Below are 23,720 nucleotides of genomic sequence, written 5' to 3'. Positions count from 1 at the left end.
AGTTTCATCCCCTTAGAAATGTCTCACAGAAGCTGAATAATCATATCAGGATACCATTCCACAGCTTCATATATTCCATGCAGGGCATAATATTTCTCAAACATTGTGTTACTAACAACTACCCTAACCTTTGAGCAGATATGTACCAGAAACACATCAGTCCTTGGGTTAATTCCTTTGAGGCTGAATGGATAATCCAAACTAATCCATGAAGAATCAGCCTGGACAGAAATGTGTCCCCTCAGTACTTGATTCATAAGAACAAATGAAATCACCTTCTTATAATAAAGATTTATTATTATTATTATTATTTGTATTAGTATTATTACTGGGTCAGCACTTTTCAGACACCATTAGGTTCAAAACATCGAAATATCATTTAATCATTTCACCCCTTGACTCAACATTTTTTCCATGCCCAAATTGATACAAGATGTGACAAATTGATACAAAATGACACCTGCACTATACAAGTTACTGTAACCTTTAGCAGTCATGAGTAATCATTAGTCATCATTTTATCCTAACAGGATCTCAGGCCACTGAACAAATACATAATAATAAAGAAGATATTCCAGATTAGTTACCAATATTTGACTGTTATCGGTATTATTCTAGCTGTTAATAGTGACAGTTGGCCAGAACAATAATCCCAGTATTTTGGATATTTGATCACAGAGAATGTCAACAGCACTATTCTGTTGTTTATCTTCCCATGGCTAACTGGACCTGGACCAGTTCATGCCCTTGGATAAGGCACACATTTTAAACTAATTAAAATCCCTTATCTCTAACCCTTATTAAAACAAATGCAGAGTGGGAGAGTGGGCAGTTATGCAGCTTGTCTCAGTACTGTAAGCAACACTGGTTTTTTGTTTTTATTTATATTTTAGTTTTATTTTTACATACAGTTGTGGGACCCCTATTTGTTGTTTGTGTGTCCTTTGAACCTGAATGTAACAATGACCTAAGTACTTCACTGATTTTCTCGTGGGTCGGTGGTTCTTTCCGGGGTTTTCCCGGGTTCTTCCTCCACCATTAATACTGGCCGCCATGTATAGCCTATCCTGTGCTGAAAAATGGCATTAAACCCTACAACAACAACAACAACAACTTTACTGATTACTTAATGACTTTTACAGAACATTTTTCTCTTGCTTCGCATCTTGTTTACTTGAATATGAAGGCAATACTTCCAGTGTGTCATGCAAGTGAAATTTGTTACGTTCAGCTCTGATTGGATATTACTGTTTGTTAAAGTTTGGGGTAAAACAATTACCACCAATCAGAACTAAAGGTAAAGGACACGCCAGAAGTAATGACATCCAAACCTGATCAATATAGCTACAAAGCAAGAGATTAACTTCACACAGTAGTAACTATAAAATGATCTGTAAACTACTTAAATCATACAAAGGGAACAAATATGGAATGTCTACTTTACACTGGCATTTGTAATCAGTATCTACTTGTGTCAACAGATTTAAAAATATTGCTACAGAATCAGCAAAGAGGCAGATTCCCAACCTCACAACTGTTACATATATCTATATTACGTCTGTTAATTTTTATGATACTAGATTGAAAGGGTCAACAATATAAAGCTTCTAGATAGTGGGTTTCTACTTTGGGATAAGGTTATTTTGTATGAGTAAACCTGTTCTTGTGGCCTTTTTGATTTGGAAGCTGTAGAAAAAATCATGCTGATGAATTGGATGGAATATGCTCAGGTCATCGGTCTACCTTTTGGAAGACCAGGTGACCTAATTTCTGCTTGGTTAGCTGCTAAATGACCTTGGTGATTAGAATATTCTGGACATAATTATTCAACCCTTGTTCTGGTTTTGAAACTGCATCATAGTTTTACATATATTGAAAAGATTTATTTTATCTCAATTATTCATTGCAATTACAAGGTTCCGATAATTGTTTTGATTAAGTACCTGTTTTATTATTAATTGAATTAATTTAAAGATATTTTGGATTATTTCATTGTGATATATTGAAATTGTTAGCAAATCAAAATATTCCAGAATAATGGCACATCACTAACATCATAGACCGGACTTCTTTCAGAACACAACTGGAACTCATTTGGAATACTCTATGCTTTTAGAATTGTAACCATACTGCAAGTTAATTTTCATTTTTCACTTTGTATTCCAGGGAAATTAAATTACTTGAATTAAAAATGTGTTGGTTTTCACACTTTTCTGTCACTTGGTTTAATACCATAGAGTCGTAACACACCATATAGCAGCCTTGTTTATTTTTAGAAGGGCAGTAGATGTTGTCAATAATTTCCTTTCTTACTGACAGAAATGACTGACTGTGGCAGTGGCAGTTATTTTGCATCTGCAGGATGCAGAATGTGTATTCTTAATGCTAGTCATCCAGGTTTCAAATGTGTTCTAAACCCAATTTCTTTGCATGAAGAAATTGTTCTATTTCTTTTGAAGGTAACACCATCATGCCTTCCAAATGCAAGTGAAGATATGAATATGGTAATAAGATATTTTTACAGCATTTTTTTAGTGCAAAACAATGGATGTGGAAACAAAGCTGACTCATGCATATGATCAAATGAAAAGTAAACAACTAACAAATAGTACATTCGGAATTTGGTTTTTTATAATGTTGTCAAGGATGATAATGGTATATGATAAGTCTATGGTAATGGTATATGGTATATGATAAGTCTATGGTAATGGTATATGGTATATGATAAGTCTATGGTAATGGTATATGGTATATGATAAGTCTATGGTAATGGTACATGGTATATGATAAGTCTATGGTAATGGTACATGGTATATGATAAGTCTATGGTAATGGTATATGGTATATGATAAGTCTATGGTAATGGTATATGGTATATGATAAGTCTATGGTAATGGTATATGATATATGATAAGTCTATGGTAATGGTATATGGTATATGATAAGTCTATGGTAATGGTATATGGTATATGATAAGTCTATGGTAATGGTATATGGTATATGATAAGTCTATGGTAATGGTATATGGTATATGATAAGTCTATGGTAATGGTATATGGTATATGATAAGTCTATGGTAATGGTATATGGTATATGATAAGTCTATGGTATATGGTATATGATAAGTCTATGGTAATGGTATATGGTATATGATAAGTCTATGGTATATGGTATATGATAAGTCTATGGTAATGGTATATGGTATATGATAAGTCTATGGTATATGGTATATGATAAGTCTATGGTAATGGTATATGGTATATGATAAGTCTATGGTAATGGTATATGATATATGATAAGTCTATGGTAATGGTACATGGTATATGATAAGTCTATGGTAATGGTATATGGTATATGATAAGTCTATGGTAATGGTATATGGTATATGATAAGTCTATGGTAATGGTATATGGTATATGATAAGTCTATGGTAATGGTATATGGTATATGATAAGTCTATGGTAATGGTATATGGTATATGATAAGTCTATGGTAATGGTATATGGTATATGATAAGTCTATGGTAATGGTATATGGTATATGATAAGTCTATGGTATATGGTATATGATAAGTCTATGGTAATGGTATATGGTATATGATAAGTCTATGGTATATGGTATATGATAAGTCTATGGTAATGGTATATGGTATATGATAAGTCTATGGTAATGGTATATGGTATATGATAAGTCTATGGTAATGGTATATGGTATATGATAAGTCTATGGTATATGGTATATGATAAGTCTATGGTAATGGTATATGATAAGTCTATGGTAATGGTATATGGTATATGATAAGTCTATGGTAATGGTATATGGTATATGATAAGTCTATGGTATATGGTATATGATAAGTCTATGGTATATGGTATATGATAAGTCTATGGTAATGGTATATGGTATATGATAAGTCTATGGTAATGGTATATGGTATATGATAAGTCTATGGTAATGGTACATGGCATATGATAAGTCTATGGTAATGGTATATGGTATATGATAAGTCTATGGTAATGGTATATGGTATATGATAAGTCTATGGTAATGGTATATGGTATATGATAAGTCTATGGTATATGGTATATGATAAGTCTATGGTAATGGTATATGGTATATGATAAGTCTATGGTATATGGTATATGGTATATGATAAGTCTATGGCATATGGTATATGGTATATGATAAGTCTATGGTAATGGTATATGGTATATGATAAGTCTATGGTATATGGTATATGATAAGTCTATGGTAATGGTATATGGTATATGATAAGTCTATGGTAATGGTATATGGTATATGATAAGTCTATGGCATATGGTATATGGTATATGATAAGTCTATGGTAATGGTATATGGTATATGATAAGTCTATGGCATATGGTATATGGTATATGATAAGTCTATGGTAATGGTATATGGTATATGATAAGTCTATGGTAATGGTATATGGTATATGATAAGTCTATGGTATATGGTATATGATAAGTCTATGGTAATGGTATATGGTATATGATAAGTCTATGGTAATGGTATATGGTATATGATAAGTCTATGGTATATGGTATATGATAAGTCTATGGTATATGGTATATGATAAGTCTATGGTAATGGTATATGATAAGTCTATGGTATATGGTATATGATAAGTCTATGGTATATGGTATATGATAAGTCTATGGTATATGGTATATGATAAGTCTATGGTATATGGTATATGATAAGTCTATGGTAATGGTATATGATAAGTCTATGGTAATGGTATATGGTATATGATAAGTCTATGGTATATGGTATATGATAAGTCTATGGTAATGGTATATGGTATATGATAAGTCTATGGTATATGGTATATGATAAGTCTATGGTAATGGTATATGATAAGTCTATGGTAATGGTATATGGTATATGATAAGTCTATGGTAATGGTATATGATAAGTCTATGGTATATGGTATATGATAAGTCTATGGTATATGGTATATGATAAGTCTATGGTATATGGTATATGATAAGTCTATGGTAATGGTATATGGTATATGATAAGTCTATGGTAATGGTATATGGTATATGATAAGTCTATGGTAATGGTATATGATAAGTCTATGGTATATGGTATATGATAAGTCTATGGTAATGGTATATGGTATATGATAAGTCTATGGTATATGGTATATGATAAGTCTATGGTAATGGTATATGATAAGTCTATGGTAATGGTATATGGTATATGATAAGTCTATGGTATATGGTATATGATAAGTCTATGGTAATGGTATATGGTATATGATAAGTCTATGGTATATGGTATATGATAAGTCTATGGTAATGGTATATGATAAGTCTATGGTAATGGTATATGGTATATGATAAGTCTATGGTATATGGTATATGATAAGTCTATGGTAATGGTATATGGTATATGATAAGTCTATGGTATATGGTATATGATAAGTCTATGGTATATGGTATATGATAAGTCTATGGTAATGGTATATGATAAGTCTATGGTATATGGTATATGATAAGTCTATGGTATATGGTATATGATAAGTCTATGGTATATGGTATATGATAAGTCTATGGTATATGGTATATGATAAGTCTATGGTAATGGTATATGATAAGTCTATGGTAATGGTATATGGTATATGATAAGTCTATGGTATATGGTATATGATAAGTCTATGGTAATGGTATATGGTATATGATAAGTCTATGGTATATGGTATATGATAAGTCTATGGTAATGGTATATGATAAGTCTATGGTAATGGTATATGGTATATGATAAGTCTATGGTAATGGTATATGATAAGTCTATGGTATATGGTATATGATAAGTCTATGGTATATGGTATATGATAAGTCTATGGTATATGGTATATGATAAGTCTATGGTAATGGTATATGGTATATGATAAGTCTATGGTAATGGTATATGGTATATGATAAGTCTATGGTAATGGTATATGATAAGTATATGGTATATGGTATATGATAAGTCTATGGTAATGGTATATGGTATATGATAAGTCTATGGTATATGGTATATGATAAGTCTATGGTATATGGTATATGATAAGTCTATGGTATATGGTATATGATAAGTCTATGGTATATGGTATATGATAAGTCTATGGTAATGGTATATGGTATATGATAAGTCTATGGTAATGGTATATGATAAGTCTATGGCTGTCTGTAATTTATACACTGAAAATTCAACCAGTAGGTCATCACACCACTGACAGACATTTTAAAGATGAAAAATGAAGTTTATATGTGTATCAATAATGTATCACATTGTAGGCTTTGTATTGTGAACCATATCAATACGTGGCAGAGGTGGATCGATTCGTATCGCACCACAATGTCTGGCCTCAAATATATTGCTAAAGGGCTTGTATTTTCAAGCCATATCTGTATTTATTGTAGTAAGGCTGACATTAATTTTACTGCTAAATTTTCATATATATATATATATATATATATATATATATATGTCTGATTTTGTTTTAGATTTGTTAATGGTTGTTAATTATACAGATAATGTATTTGTCTGTTTACTTTATATAGGCTGCAAGCATATTAATCATATGTAAAGATGGCCACCAATTGTAGGCAATGAGTCTCACAAGCTAAACTGGCTATGATATCATCTAAATAGCATGTTACAAAAACAACTGTGTTAAACATGGTACAGTGATTATCCTGTCATAGTGTCAAGAAGTGACCAAAATTAGGAAGATGCCCAGTTTGTCTCATTGTCTCCCTCTGTTCAAAGCTACTGGGGTCGTTGGAAAGTAGGAAGCATTTCACTTACACCAGATGTTAGCAGTTGTTCTAGTGGAGTTTGCCACATAAAGTTGACCAACTACATAAGCATCACAGTAAAGTTGTTTATCCTGGTATGTTTTGTTCAGTGTAAGATGGATCTGACTGGTTGTCACATGCAGATTCCCAACTAGTGAAGGTATCTCAGTGGAGCCACTGGTCTGAAGAATTCCATTCAGCCACCATCGTATAGTGGGTTGTGGTCTCCCTGCACTAGAAGTACATGACAAGATTTTCTCATCTCCATCAAGAAAGGTAACAACAGATTCAGCAGGATTTAACGTGACATTGGTTACATACACTGAAATGAAAATAAAATGGAAACGTTATATCTTGAATGACCTTGCTAAGATAGTTGGAATAGAAATAACTTTACTTAAATAATTCAGTCACGCCAAAACATTGAAAATATCATACAGCAAGCAAAACAAGTCTTTCTAGATGCATTTGATCAATAATGATAATGTTTATCATTGAGTATTTGCAATAATGAAATAAACTGTTTACAGTGTAAATCTAGTACAGTACAAGCCTGTGCACATTCATGACTTTTAGTTCCGTTTCCAAATGGTAAACACACACAAGATAAACAAGTAAAAAACACATTAACACAGAGAGAAAAAAATGTGGAATTCTACATGTTACAAGAAAGTGTCTAAATCATACTGAAACAATCCATGGAAGGATGGTTCATCTTCTTGGGATTGATGCCCACTGCTAACTTACATCTGGATGAAGAAACAAACTCTGATGGGAAATACATTTGGTTAGTTTAATTTGAGACGTATCTATCTTCTCCAACAGATCAAAAAACACTTGAAGATTCAATCAGGAAAGTGGCTCATCCTTCATGGCATTTGAAAGCATTCTACAAAGTCTCCCCTGATTTTATCTGGATAAAATTACTGCCTATTGCTACCACAACACCCTTCCTTTTGTCAATGAAATGGAGCACAGCATGCATAACAATTTGTTTAATCTTCAGACTTTTCTATTTGCCAAAGGTCTATACAGTGTTGGCAGATCTTTGTGGACTTGCTGAACATCACAACTTGAGGTACAGAGCCCGCTCTCAATATGTTTTGGTTTGGGTTCTTGTTTTTCTTACTGTCAATATTTGGAAGGATATCTAAGTCTTTATGGGGAGGCATCTGCCATCAGAAGGATGTATTCATTTGTCTTATCACTCCCTTTGTGCACCCTTAGAATACATGGTCAGATGAAACTTTGCATGCCTATTGGTTGATTTATTTTGACTAGACTTACTGTAGGAATTGCAGGATTTCTTGAGTCATACATATCATAATTCACATGTACTCCACTTCTAATACTGTAAATGACTTTATATCCTGAATCAGGTATGTCATTATTTTGTTCTTGAACTAAATACGAAATAATTCTCTGTACAATCATCACCTTATGTCCTCCTTTCCATTTTGTCTTCCAAAGATAATTGTCCTTGATACAGAACTGTTTTTCTATTAAATATAATATGATGTGGCTGGTAGCCTTTAAAAAAAAAAAATTCCCTATGAGGCGTCATCAACCATCCTACATCTCATTAATAAAATGTGTAAAGTCAGTAACTTCTGACTTTTTCCCTTGTCCAACAGCCTGGATCTTTGCCTGCAATGACACTGTTCACTACTTTACTGACAGTAACAGGTATCATAAGGAACTGTACTCAAGGGATATTAAAATAAATTTGATACTTGTTTATATAGTTTGAATACTTGAATCAAAAAACAACATCCACACAAATTCATACAGGCCATACTCTGGGATAAAGAACAACTCCAATGATATGAACTAGATAGTAGGTAAAATTAGCATCTAAGTTAGAAAACCACAAATTTTCTCTCAATGTGTTTTACCATTCCTCCTGAACAGTACAAACCTTTCAAAGTCAAATAACTTAATATTATCCAAATTGCGCATCTTCATGCCCCATCAACATATGTGCTAGCTGCTCTGTCTCTGGTGACTCTAAGTGTTGCATCCATCACACTTACAAACAATGTACCGTCTTTCATATATCCAGGCTTTGAATGCCTCAACATTCCACTGAATGATCAGGTCCAAATAAATAAAACAAATACAAACTGAGTTGCTAAAAAAAAAGGTGAGTTTTGTTATACTGCTGTCAGATGTGACAGACAGACTGAGCCACCAATGTTGTCTAATTGTTTTCAGTTGAGGTTGAGGTTAGAGCAAACTGGATTTGACAACAAGTATATTCAGATGATTACAAATGTAGGAAACAAGACAAGTTAATTAGTAATCTAGTGGTAGGTAACTTCAAATCACTAGTCAATACTGTACTACTAACACTTACTTTTTTTTCTTAAAAGGCATGTATCCACATCAATATGTGAGAGACTGGAACAAGTTTACATAAACTAAATTACCACTGATCAAACCATTGTCACAGTCATTGTCATGTTGAAGGCATTTCAGAAAATGATTTTGAACATGCAAACACAGTATGGTCCGCAGTTGATTGCAAAAACATAACATGTATAGCCCATCATTATTACTAGCATATGTGTTTGAGATATTTGAAGCCAATGCAATGCAAGTGTGTAAGTTCAGCCCTGTACACTATTTTATATCACCAGGAATGGCTTGCAATGCACTTTTATCAAAATAAAAACTGAGTTGGAAATGTTCACTGACATCAATATGCATCCGTTTATTGAGCACTCACTTCTGGGCAGAATATCATCGACAAGTCGTAAATATGCATTCACAAACAACCCAAACATAGAAGGCATGATTCCTCTGTCCCTAATAGTTACATAATACATCTTGACACCAATAAACTTTATTGATGAAGAATGTTGCAACCGTTACCTGTTGGAGGGGTTCAGTGGACAGAGCAAATTGACATAAACAAAACACATAAATGATTACAACAGCAAGAGCAGAATGCCCTGAAAAAATTTAACATGTGCAACATTCAATATCAAATATCACCAGAAACGTGTGCCAGGGTCTCATGAGTGGTTGCACACTCATTTTTGAATCAGTTTTCAATTTACTGAATACACCAAGCAACTTCCAAATATCAAGACCAAAAACAAAAATGTGTTACACATACAAAATTTACAGTAATTGTTGCACTTACAATTGGGAATATGTGCAACTACATTGAATGCCTGGATTTCGCCAGCAAGCTTAGATGATCCCATACTTTCATATGAATACAGATCTAAGAACAAAGGCCAACAACGGCTTTGAAAAAGATTTGATCAAAATTGGAGTCGACCTTCTTCATGATAGTCAACAATGTAAGCTTAGAAGACTGATTAGTATGCCGGCATTTGAATCCCAAATGATATCTTATGGTGGACTTGTTGTTCATAGTGAAAAAGCGAAACAAAAGTTGACAAAACTGCTCCAATGGCCTAGTGGTTAGAGTGTCTGCCTCGAATTCATGAGGTCATGTGTACAAACCCTGCCAAATCTTACCAAAGACTTATACAAACGATACTAACAGCTGCCTCGCTAGGCACTCAGCATTAAGAGGTTAGTGTCAGGATAATGTGACCGGGTGGGACATCATGCTACATGTCTGCATTTCACTCCTTAATGCATGAGATCAACGGTCACATTATATGTCACTTATCTTAAATTGCAAAGTATTATCATAGGGTTTTAGTAATTAAATGTCATTAACTAAACATCCTTACAAAACTATTATTTGGAAAATAATATCTATAATAAAGATTTGCTTGTTAACTGATGTTTCTATCAAAAAATGAGAAAGACATAATAGATGTCAGGAAAGTAGTTAATTTACATTTATTAATGCATTTTTTCAGGTGACAATAGTCATACATCTGCTCTAACGGTGATGCGGGATGCAAAGACCATGGAAGTAGCGAAGATCGCTGCTATTAGTAAAAGTTAAAATGCCATCATTATTGCCATGAGGAACACTTTCTTTACAGCTTACTACAACCTGCATTCAACAAGTGGGCAGCCCTAAAATCGTGATGGATCCTAATGTGACATTCTATAACACTTTAATAGTGCAAAACAGTCATGTAATGATTTATTTTGTAATATTATAGCTGTATTGCTTGGTGTCAATAAAGTAATAACTATCCCATCTTTTCTCAATTTTCATTGCCTATTACATTAATAGACTAGTAAAATATTCACTACTTTTTCTGGCGAAAATGTTTGAGGTTGGAGATTTTGTTTTGTGACGTTTTAAAACCCAGGACCATCCCGTAACAGATTCACAAAACTCAAGTAATATCCTTAAAATATATAAATACCAAAACAATTTATCACATCACAATCTCAAAGATGTTTACCAGAGTAGTGTGAGAATGAATATTTTGCCAGTTACTAATGCAGGACACCGCCTTCTACACTGCATGACTGTTCTATTGTTTGGTCGTATACTTATCATCTTCTGATTACAGTCAGTGGGTGTGCGCATGCACAGGTGATTTACTGTAGTATTTACCAAAGTCATGTCATGGTGGGTAGATGGCCATGTCCTATATCAGTCATGTCAGTAACCATGGTCCACATTTTTTACATGTACTATTTGGTGGTAGAAGTCCTTTCATTCATCAATATTTTCATAACACCCATCATACATACATCATATACATGATCTCTTATTTACATATTTAGCAAACAAGCAAACTTCAGAAGCAAGCAGCATGTGTAATTTTCGATGCATCTGTTGATCATCCCTCAAATGGTTCACAATATATGATAGGATAGATTTTCACGAGGCAGTTCTTTTATATAAATGTCTACATGGAACTGCACCAGAGTATATTCAGGACTTATTCAGGCCTTTTTCAACACAATACCAGTTGAGATCAATAACACATGGAAATCTTCTAGTACCAAAACCAAGAACAGAGCAGTTTAAAAAGAGTGTTCAATAATCTGGTACAGTTATGTGGAATAAGTTTCCACTACATGTAAAATCTGCTGAAAATATTAGAGTATTTAAGAAAAGATATGATGAGCATGTATGTGTTTCTAATAGATAATGGAATTTAGTATTTTAATACTAAACATGTTAAAATAAACTCTAATTATTGCTACCTTCATAAAATGTGCATTGTTATACTCTCCTTAAGAGGGCCTCAGGGGAGAATAGTCCTTGACTAATGTGTCACTCTCTACAAATAAAGCATTATTATTACTATTATTATTATTACCTCTCACAAAGAATATGAGTTTGGCCGATGTCTTAAGATCAAAAGGAGTGAACGCCTGACAGAAGATTTCTTTTCCATGGTGATTAATGCCATCAGGATTTACGGTCAGCCTGCTCTCCACAAAGGGTGAACCATTGCCATCTGTACTATTAACAGTCTGTATTCCAGACATGGTCTCTGTTGTACCTATGAACCATGTAACTCTTGCAGGAGGTCGACTGACTGAAGTAATGCAGGTAAAGTGTGCTTGTACACCTTGAGTAACACCAGATTCTCCAGATATATTTACAAACATCAAGGATACTGAAATAAATAACAATGAAGGAAATATGATGGACCCTTAAATTGGAATAATTTCAAGGACAACAATAAAGCACATGACAGCTGCATGAGGTTCTCTGACTTGAGTAATGCAAGATAAAGTTTGATTGAATAGCATCAGCTGCGAACGGACTTTCCACTGATACTGAATCCAATGCATCGCATATTGTATTATTTGGGTCTCATTATCTTTGAGTGTTGAAAACAAGAAGCTACACATTGTCTGACATAATCGTATTCTGATGAAAGTTCTCTCTGTTGCAGAAAAAAACTAAGCCAGATTCACAGATATTCCCAAACACCTTTTTACTCTATTATCTACATGCCACAATTGATGAACAATTAAATCATAATCCTAATCATCTGATTTCAATTTAATTTGCTCTGTTTAGATAGCAATATAATCACATTAAAACAAACTTTAGTAGCATCTTCTCTCTCATACCAATTCTTTCAGACTCATAACTTATAAAATGGGCATCAAAAGGAACTAGTATCTTTATTCTGTGAGCAGGCATTATTTTTCACACACGTGCATATGTCAAGTGAAAAAACAATGGAACTTTTCATCAATAACTTAAATGCATTATGGAAAATGGATGAGACAATGTTGATATTATGACGCATAGTAAAGATCATAGAAAGGTATCATTATGGTTGCAATGAATAAATAAATACATAAATTAATGCTAAAATATGTATTCAAAATGATATCAGCATAAAACAATTGTTATTCATAACTTAAAGATAGAAGCATTGGTGGCTGAGTGTGATCTTGCCAGACTAGTCACCTATGAGGTGTCGGTTTGAATCCTACTTTGAAAAAAACATAAGATGGCTATCATGGTGTGTCTTTGGGAAATGAACATTACATAATTGCCTTGAAACCAAATTAAGAACGTGTGCCATAAAATAAAAAATGAAACCAACATATACTTCTTGCAGCAGTTTAACTCAGCTATGATATGACACTTGATTAATTTAAAAATATAAATTCATCCAGATATGAGTTTATAAATGTATACAACTCTGGTAATTACTTTTATTCAATCAAATGTTTCTTAAATAAATTGAACAAATGCTTCAGAAAATGTGCTCTTCAAAAAGTATGCTCTGAGCATATACAATTATCCTTCACAAACTTTCTTCTCAACTTAAATTGTTTAGCATGTTGTAGATCTCATCACACAGACACTTTCAAGTATGGTGAATGTCGTCTAATCGACTTAGAAATGAAATCTTGTCACAACAACAGAATATAGATTTTTTGGATATGACAATCTCTTATTTCTTATTGATAAATTGTAAAGGCTTCATATCAAATCTATATGAGGGCACAATTTGATAACTTCACTAATTATATTGGCATAGCTGTGTCACTTTTACAACTTACTAATCCAAAAGCTGGCACAAGAGATAAAAAGCCCAAATGCATTGAAGCAACTCTACAAGCTGCATGACTGCAATGTTAATGCATTTCTTCCTAGCATCCATATGTTTAAAATTACCTTTAACATAGAGAATGAGTTTAGCTGATGTCACATTATTAAATGGAGTGAACGCCTGACAGAAGATTTCTTTTCCATGATGATTAATGCCATCAGGAGTTATGGCCAGCCTGCTCTCCACAAAGGGTGAACCATTGCCATCTGTATTATTAACAGTCTGTATTCCAGACATGATCTCTGTTGTACCTATGAACCATGTAACTGTTGCACGAGGTCGACTGACTGAAGTAATGCAGGTAAAGTGTGCTTGTACACCTTGAGTAACATCAGTTTCTCCAGATATATTTACAAACATCAAGGACACTGAAATAAAAAACAATGAAAAAAAGATGGATCTTCAAACATGAAATCTCTTCAAGCACAGATAAACAAAAATTTACATATTTGGAAATATATGTCAAAAGGAGCTATCCACAGCAAATGCATATATTCCTCCATAGGCTGCAATCTTTCAAAGTAAACTAAACAAAGATAAATGCAGGTAATAAACGATTTGATCCAAATATCAAAATACAAAGTTCAATGTCACACCATTGCTGTAAATCATTGTCACTTGCTACATTTAGATAAGTTAACTGGCTTGTTGTTTTCTAAGAGCGAGATCTTCAAACACCAACAATACGTCCCTCAAGCAAGTAAATTCCATCTTGCCAGGGACATTCTTAATTTATCTTTAAGTTGATCTTGCTAACACTAAAAAAAGTGAATAAATAGAACAAAAGTATATATCTGACACTGATGTCATTCTTTCAGACTTGCAATCTAAAATCTCCTTATATTTCTCTCTTAGAAATGGAAATAAATTATTGTCTTCACCTGCTAAAAAATACTAGACAAACTCAGTAACGATCAGGTAGAGTTCTTCTGAAGCCCGTACCAGAAACATTTGTCCCATGTTCATGTCTTTAACAATGAATAAAACCTCAATATTCTTAAAGTAAACGAAAGTCTATCAAAGGAATGGATGCTTTACTGACAAAACACTTCATAGAAATGTAAGGCAAACTTGTTTTCTATAGTCCTTTTATTATTTTGTGTGCTGAGTATTTAAACCATCTGTGATATTCTTAATAAGCTTAAACATACCATAACCACAGGTGGTTATAACATATGACCATCCCCTTAAAAGAAGTAATAAGAAGATTGTTGATGGTGTGGCACTAATTTAATTCAGATCAACTAGACATTATAATAAATCTTTTAGAGCAATGCCTATGTCACTGCAACAATCCAGGGAGAATGATGGATGGCCTCTATGGCAAACAAACTGAATATCATATCACCAACATTAAGGATTTAATATTCATATGAAACTCTCATGTCATTATAAGAAGTAAGAATAACTTACAATATTTTGAACAGGACTAGATTGGACATCAAACAAGTCCCATTGCGACTTAGGACTAACAAAACATTATCATAAATCTTTTGTGAAAACTTGATTTTGATATAACTGCTCATTCAGAGGCAGTAGATGGCCTAGATATTAATATCTGATCTGCATAATTTTCATTTAGAACCTTCTAGATACCATAACATGTATTTTAGTTTCAAATGCCTTGTCCATTTGACCATCCCCTCAAAGGCAATAACTATAGAATGATTTGGGCATCACACCAACACCATCTTCATTTAGGACCAGAAAAACATCATTAATAAGTCTTATAAGAAACAACATGTATATACCCATAACTATCCATCCCAGCATTTAGTAATTGCCATACTAAATGTCAAATTAGCAGATTTTTTTAGGGCCTGATGGATATCAGAAAAAATCTTTTATCAAAGCCTCATGTCGATCTCATCATCTGCTCTGCAGGGATGGTGGTCACAAGAGTGTCAAGACATGATCTCTGTATTAATGAGTGAAGGGACCATTTTCATCGAGAACCAATTAAACTTCATAATAAGTCTTTGAGTATTGAGTATATTGATTTAACCATCCATTTAGGAGAAATGATAACAAGATTTCGAATGTGAATCCTACATTTGTAACAACTTAACTGCACCATCTTGATTTAGGACCAACTAGATATCATAGGTTTGTAGATTTTGAGTGTCAAGAAGCTGACCCAATTAGAAAAAGGTATCTCATTAATATATCTTCCAAACATTTTATAATATATGACAATATAATTCATCTGATCAAAATTCAATCAATTAAATGGACAATCATACTCAAACAAAATCTTCAGGGCACAGGCCCACTTGATACGTTTCATAAAAATCCTATTCCCAGAAACATAGTGGTAATGTAATCTCCATGCAATTTTCCTGTCAAATATCAACAGGTCTTGCTCGTAGCAAAAATCCTCAAACATCTTGATGATACAAACCTTCTTACCAAATGGTCAATCACATGCATGAATGTTTCAATAACACACATATATCAAATCATATAATAACCATTGCTTTTGACTGGAACCCAGCTCTGCCAATCTGTACTTAATATCATGATTTAAAAAAACATACAGTCAATTCAAATAAGTACTACCAAATGAAAGCTATCATCTTGAATTCAGCAGGAATCATCTAACCAAATTAAGTCCTACAAACAGGCATAACAATCTTTAACAGAATATATTATCAGGTTCAAACAGAGGTCAAAGACTGAATTCTGGTTGTTAGTAGATATGGTACAGATAAACAATTAATCTCATCTACAATCTTAGCACTATGGCCCAATTTCAGATCAGTCTATCCCACATTTCTTAAAAAGAAACAGTTATTTCAGTTGCAAAATATGTCCAACAATTAACTGCCTCCAATTCTGAGATGAATTTTCCTAGCCTTCACCACTGCTTATCAGGCAAAATTATGCTTAACCTAATAGAGGAGTTCAATTATAGGGCTTGTTCTCTCTGTCTATGGATAAATAAATTGATTTATTTTCTTTTCTTCTTTACAGCTCATACAGTAAATTAACTTATTACTTCCAACAACCAAACTCAGTGACAACTGTAAACAGAGAATGGTATCTTTTTATTACATGTCACAAGTGCACTAATCAGTTAAAATGCATAGGTAAAGCACACATATTCAAGTTCAATGACACTTTTGGGTCACATGCCTGTTTCACTTTTCACTACAAGTAACCATTCTTACAAATATATATAATATTACAGATATTCTAAATTCAGATCCTGATTCTGAAGCATTAGCACAAACATAGAAATAGAGAAATGTGTTTAAAACACATTCTATCAAACAAGAAAAAAGGGTCTTATCAACATGTTTTAGAACAAATGCATTATCTTCTAAACAAAGCAACCCTACATCACACATAAGCAAAATGTCTCAAATTAGGATATATGATGTAGATTCAAAATTAATGATTGTACGTACTAGGTATAAAATGACAAGTTAGTCCATTTTTTATGACAGTGGTTATAAAATGTAATGCAAAAATTAGGAAAATCCTTTACCAGTGTAACAAGCCAAATGTGAAAATCCTTTACCAGTGTAACAAGCTGAATGTGAGTATGGAGCTAAAGCACTTGCTGAATCTTCAATCAGTAGACGGATGAAACGTTTAAGTCAAAATATGGAGACTATTAAAGATTATATCCAAAATGGTTGGATACATATATCTCTTTCGCAAATTCTATGAAAGTGAAGACAGATACGTCACTACCTGCGAGGTATCATGTAATGTTGACATTTCATATGTAAGTGTAGATAAAACTTTGACCATGGATTTAGGATTTATCAGGGGTTATATCAATGATGTACTCAGATTGCTTGATAAAGACGCAATGGGTTTAATATTAAATATATGTAGAGAATTATTATATAGGTTCAAAAAAAAAAGCTAAATAAAATTATTACATGTGATGAAACATTGATAAAGAGAAACCAGGTAGTTACCATGATGGCCAGTGCTCAAAGATTTTATTAGACACAAGCCCAGGACTGGTGACTATAAAAAGTCACAAGCCATGAGTCAAATTCCACAAACCCTGACTTCACATAAGAAAAGACAAAAGCAAATCATTTTAAAGTGACCTTTGCATTCATTTGGATCTCAACATATTTTATTTCAAGCAAAGAATTTCTCCAGGTCATGAGACAAGCCATTGTCAAATTGCTCTATCAATGTTCTTCTTACTTGGTAGATTGACAGTGTGTATGTCCATTACCATCCTCAACAACACAATAGCAATTTGACAAGATCATTAAAAAATCAGAATGCTTCAAATGTTTTGTCAAAATGATTGCAGTCAATCTTTCCTTTTTATCGCAACTCCACCAAGGGATAGTTAATTATTAATGACAGACGCAGAAGCCATCATAACCACATTTACTTATAATACTTCCAAAAATATCCCACATTTAGCCTAAACTCTCCAGATTACAACAATAAGGTAATCAATTAACAGCTTGTGTCTGTGCATGTAAGTCTTAACCCATTAAGTCTGTACATGTAAGTCTTAATCCCATTATGTGGCCATACATAACTGCACTGATCGCAATGATTCCTGAACCATTTCCAGTACCCAAAAGATTGGTACTGGTTGATTTCTGTATTGAATATAAATATCCAAAATGGTATTTTACAATCACATGTTTCTTACAGCTAAGTGGGCACTAGTTATAGGTAACCCATGCAATCTATTCCCCATTAATAAATTACATGCCTTCCTTTTTGTACACAACATTTTTGTCTGTCAATAGAGGTATGACGTGTAAATGATCTTCATCAGGATAAGTGCTATACACTGGGATAAATACTCATAATTTACTAGCATTTCAACATCAAAAACATACATTTCATTTCTGCATTTCATCAGAAGCATAAAAGTTTTTCTCAGGCAAATTAGACATTTTTCAACAAGTTCAATGCTCACCTCACTTAGAATACAAGAGGAGCCCGACCTGAAATTAGAGGGGCCCCAGCATCAAGCTATCTGAATTTTGTAACCCATGGCACTGAATGACAGGTTACTGCAAAATGCTCAGGTAATGGGTCACACCATGGGAAAAGCGCATTGTGTGGAATGAAAGGTACTTTGAGAAGGTCTGGTAACATTACTGTAAACAATTAAGTAGTTTTTCTTTAGTGTTTCTTATGGAACCACTTGATCAACCCTTGTTTAGTTTCCTTGGAACTATAAGATGTGCTATTAAAAAATTTTCCAGTCAGTTCTCCCTTCAGTCAACCCTTGACATACGCTGTTAATTCCTTTTAGAGGAGATGTCACCTTAAGGCTTTGCATTGTTTAGTGACAGTGAATATCACAAGGCAAATTGGCATTATCTGTTCCATTTGAAATGACCTTCAATCTATGGCGATGTCTGTCAAATTTGTTATGAATTCAGTTGAGTAGGTCTTGGAAGTTGTGTGAAGACTAATTTCTTAACCTTTAATAACTCATGAGTACAACACCTTGGTATGTCCCCTGGAAAAGCACATTCCTCAGCATGATATAGCCAATAATATAGCCATGATATAGCCAATAATGTATTCAAAGTACCAATACATTTTAGCCAACCAACCAACTCTAAGATTCTGTAAAAATGGCCATTAGCTGTGTAAACCAACCAGCAACTTGTATGATAGAATGCTCTCTGCTGTATTTGATTAAATATGATCCAGTGGTTTTGAAGAAGAAAATATAAAATGCTGAGAAACTGTAGATACAGACTACTCATGAAGTTACAATGCATGCCAGATGCAGGGCTCAGATACCAATTCAAAATTGTCTCCTAGAATTTCCATCTCTCACTGCCACTCATTTTCAGCTACATGTACTTAAGTATTCAATGGCTCTGCAGCTGGAATTTCAATGGAATATACAGACAAATTATACATACAGTAAAATGAAACATTATTTTTATCTCACCTGCAAATATGACACTGTTGGAGATGGCAGAGAATTCAGTTCCATTAAGGCTAGGATGTGTAATACCACACAGAATGTTGACTGTCATGGGTATGTTACCTGGAAAGTTTGTGCCACGTGACAACTCCAGACTGCTGTAGTAGATCTGTTCTTGTTGGATACAATTTTCAGTACTGTTGCTTCTTTTGATTGTTCCTGTACTGAGGGAAATTGGGATGGGAACATTCTGTAAATAAATATTACCTTATTTATTAAAACTAGTATGATTTCATAAATGTACCCAAATGTCATGTGTTTTTATCATGATGATTCCAGTCAACTGCATACAATAGTCACCAGATTCATTCATACTGTTGAATGCTACTGGTGAAAAGTAAAGCCAAACCTGTACTGTATACATCACATGATATTTTTCATACAAGTCTGATTTGTTTAAATTATTACATATTGTCTAGAGTTTGAGTGATTCATTTTTATAAATATAATACCCATTGAGTATTATGTACAGAAACGTAATGCTGGTGGTGGTGGACATGGATTTAAAAACAACGGGTTCATACAGGTATGAACCCCACAAATTGAAAAGGGCCTGGCCAATCAGACTTTAAGTCAGAATGACACATGAAACATTGTATTATTCATTCTTATGCAGCTCTGATAGGGCATTAGTGTTATCAGTTCGCTTATGGTTTAATTCAGTAACATTTGTGCTCCAAATGTCTATTGCCATTTTCATTTGCATGATCTCTTATGTTAAATGATCTGGTGTATATTAATGCAATGTATTCTTTACAAGGTTTAATTTCTCTGTTATGACTCCCAAAAGTATCCGTCTCATTGCTTATTCTGTGAATGATTGTTTGTAATTACTGTCAAATGGTTTCTGGATTGATTTCTTACAGGGTCTCCCAGGCCGTCTTGTCCCATTTAGGCATGGTGATATTTTGTACAAAACCTGGACTGTTTCATCAGATAAAAGAATACAACAATCAATCAAATACATATGCAATAGGTTATTGACACATATATATGATTCACAGTTTGAAGTGACTAATAATAGTTTACATTACACATTGTTCCTCACCACAAATCATTGCTTTCTGTTGCTTGTTTTCTTCTCCTTGTCTGCCATGTCTCACTATTGTACACTGTGCAATTCATGCATTCATTCAAGACGGGCAGCCCTTGAATGTTATGTTTATTCAAGATGGATCCACACTCTTGTAGAACGGCTAAGTTTTTTAAAATTATTTTTATTATCATTATCATTTTTATTATTATTATCATTATTATTATCATACCTGTTATATGGCAGCTTATTACCAAACTATGATAAATATGTTCAGATGAAATCTGAATATGTCCAACACAGATAGATTCAAAGGCTGGCTATGTCAGTATATAGTTCATAAGTAGTATATCTAACTTTATGACTATTGCCTTCTTCTAAGATCACAACATTTTTGAGACGGAAGATGATAAAGTGAATGTTGATGATATTAAGATGAGAGAGGCAGAAATGTTACATACTATGAAGGTATTATGAACACTGTGACAATGGCAGTCCTAACTTGTCTCGCGGAGGATACTGACTGAAATATAACTTTGTTCTAGCTCTGAAATATCACTTTGAGCCAGGGATCTTGTGATATTTTTTGGGGTAAAAACAGTAATCAGAATATAATTATATAATATCAGTTAACAAACATATGATTGATCCAGCAATCTGGACATTAGAGAACATAGATAAGTAAAGTAAATAAATATGCTGCAGCACAACATTGCAAACACATTTAAAAAACTTAAATCTGGAAATCACAAAACTACAGGGTTTAAATAAAATTTACTTATTGGTCACCACAGCACTGTAATGTTTAACTGCAATGCAATACTGACATTTTCACTGTGTTCATAATACCTTCATACTACATTTCTGAATCATATGTCTTAAATATTTGCCTATGCTAATGCATAGTGAATCAGTGTCCTTCATGACCAAAGCAGATCTGTTGATGACGCATGTAATTTAATCTCAATCCATACTATTTCTTTTTTAAAGTCACTGGTAATACGGAATCATATCCTTTATACAAACTTGTTTCTACACTGATACATGGTAAATCAGTGTCCATTGTGAGTAAAGTGATCTGTTGACCATAGTTTGATTTCATTACTGGTAATATATGTTCATAATATACTTATAAAACTCAAGTACTGTAAAATCCACATGCATACTTATTAAAGACAATCTCTTTCTTTCTTATACTTATCAAAATAAGGTCACATATTTTTGTAATGGAGCAGCAGAGAGGGTGAACAGACCATAGAATTCCGACAAAACAAATAAAACAAACAAATAAAACATCTCGTAGAAAGGTCCAGATTTTACAAATGAACTTTTCCTTGAGATGTTTTATTTCTGTAATGGACGATTGTACTAATAAAACCTCAGTTCGAAATAGTAGCTGAAAAAATAAAGTACTCTACGTGTTTATTTATTTCTTGTTTATTTTTTTGACGACCAACGTTGGTAGGTACCCTCTCTGCTGCTCCTCCTCTGCTGATATTAATTAAATTATTATGTTATAATAAAAATGATACATCCAGAATCTCATACTGCAAGAACAGCTCGAGAACGATTAGAAGCAATTAAAAAATTTCTTCCTGTCAGAGACTCATTTAGAAAAAATCTGCAAGCGCAGCAAGAAGCAAAAGTTGAGTATGAAGAGGACACTAAAAAACTGTTTAAGCCCGTCACTGCAGCTACTGAGAAAGTTGCAACTGTCATCAAAGAAGATCTTCTTCTGGTATCAGAAAAAATAGCAAGAAGAACTAAACAGGCAAAGAAGATTTTACGAGACCTTCCAACTGACATAGCTGCAGCTCAACCTCCACCTGTTGGTGAGGAAATACTTGAAGGTATTGGAGAACTTCGTACTGAAGTCGCCGATGTGAGAAAAAAACTTGCATCTGGACCCAAATCAGCAGAAGAAAGCTTAAAATTAATTGCAAGATTTAACGAAGGAGTTGTTGAGGAAATTAGAAAAACTGAAAGAGAGAATTTATCTGAGATGATATTAGATAATATATCTAATAAATCTAGTATTTTAAAACCCGGTCATGAAAAAACAAATGATGATAATTTCATTAAATGGATATATCGCGTATATTACAATAAAAAACAAGCTAGAGGTCAAGAATTTAAAAGACTTAAAGAAGAAGTAAAAAGACTTTATAGAGAGAGACGGGAACAACCAGAACAACAACAATATTCTTCGCCTTTACATAAAATTTCTGCACCGGATGTAACATTTACACCGACAGGTTCACCACATGGATTTCGAGAAGGTGACTCACCCCCGGCCACCACTGAAGTACTTACTTCGGTAATGCAACCACCAGTATTTAAAACACCTCAAGATGAACCTAAAACAGGACATGGTTTATGTCCTGATAATATCATCAATGACGTATCACGGTTAGAAGTTCTCATAGGAGGAAAACGAGCTGGAAATAATTCACCAGAAATAACCAATGAAGCAGCTGATATTTGTCGGCGACTATTTCAAGGTGGCATCATGGATATCGGCGTTTACCGAGAACTTATTGATGAGCTCGTTGATGACTAGTTGTTAGATAAATGGTAAATAAAATAAGATGATTGTGCATGATAATCATCGTAAACCCACACAGGTCAGAGCGGTAAACTCACGATTACTAATCTATAGTGTTATTTACGGAAATGGACTTGGTGATGTCATTCGGGGATTATTCACGAGGATAGCTCCAAAAGTAGCACCTGTTGCAAAACAATTATCGATGAAGGCTATTGATATTGTTCGTGATAAAGCTCCTGGTGCAATTGTCAATGTTGCTGGTAAGGCGTTCTCGGCGATCAAGGAAAGACTAGCACGATTATTGCGACGAAAACAACAACCACTAGTAAAATTACCAAGTACTGAGGTGATGCCCGCAGATGTTAGTAAAATAATAAATCAGGCTGCAAATCAAAAACTA

At 33.4% G+C, this 23,720-nt stretch overlaps 1 protein-coding gene across 6 annotated transcripts in view; it reads right to left on the bottom strand.

Moving 5' to 3' along the window:
• Positions 1 to 23,720, bottom strand: part of LOC149782417 (adhesion molecule nephrin-like) — a 506,160-nt gene that overhangs the window by 407,241 nt on the left and 75,199 nt on the right. For 2 of the 6 annotated variants that reach the window (XM_089933808.1, XM_089933809.1), the window contains exons 4-7: positions 19,704 to 19,929; positions 13,861 to 14,163; positions 12,032 to 12,334; positions 6,826 to 7,137 (exon numbers count right to left, since the gene is read on the bottom strand). The exons of 3 other annotated variants lie outside the window; for them this stretch is intronic. In XM_089933808.1, coding sequence (XP_089789934.1) covers positions 6,826 to 7,137; positions 12,032 to 12,334; positions 13,861 to 14,163; positions 19,704 to 19,929 — 1,144 coding nt within the window. The remainder of the gene's footprint in view (positions 1 to 6,825; positions 7,138 to 12,031; positions 12,335 to 13,860; positions 14,164 to 19,703; positions 19,930 to 23,720) is intronic. One more of the 6 variants, XM_089933810.1, reaches the window with a different exon arrangement.

The sequence above is a fragment of the Sinohyriopsis cumingii genome, chromosome 15 (genome assembly GCF_028554795.1).
Source record: "Sinohyriopsis cumingii isolate HCF-2022 chromosome 15, ASM2855479v2, whole genome shotgun sequence".
NCBI lineage: Eukaryota > Metazoa > Mollusca > Bivalvia > Unionida > Unionidae > Sinohyriopsis > Sinohyriopsis cumingii.
This window is presented reverse-complemented; position numbering and strand designations above follow the sequence as displayed.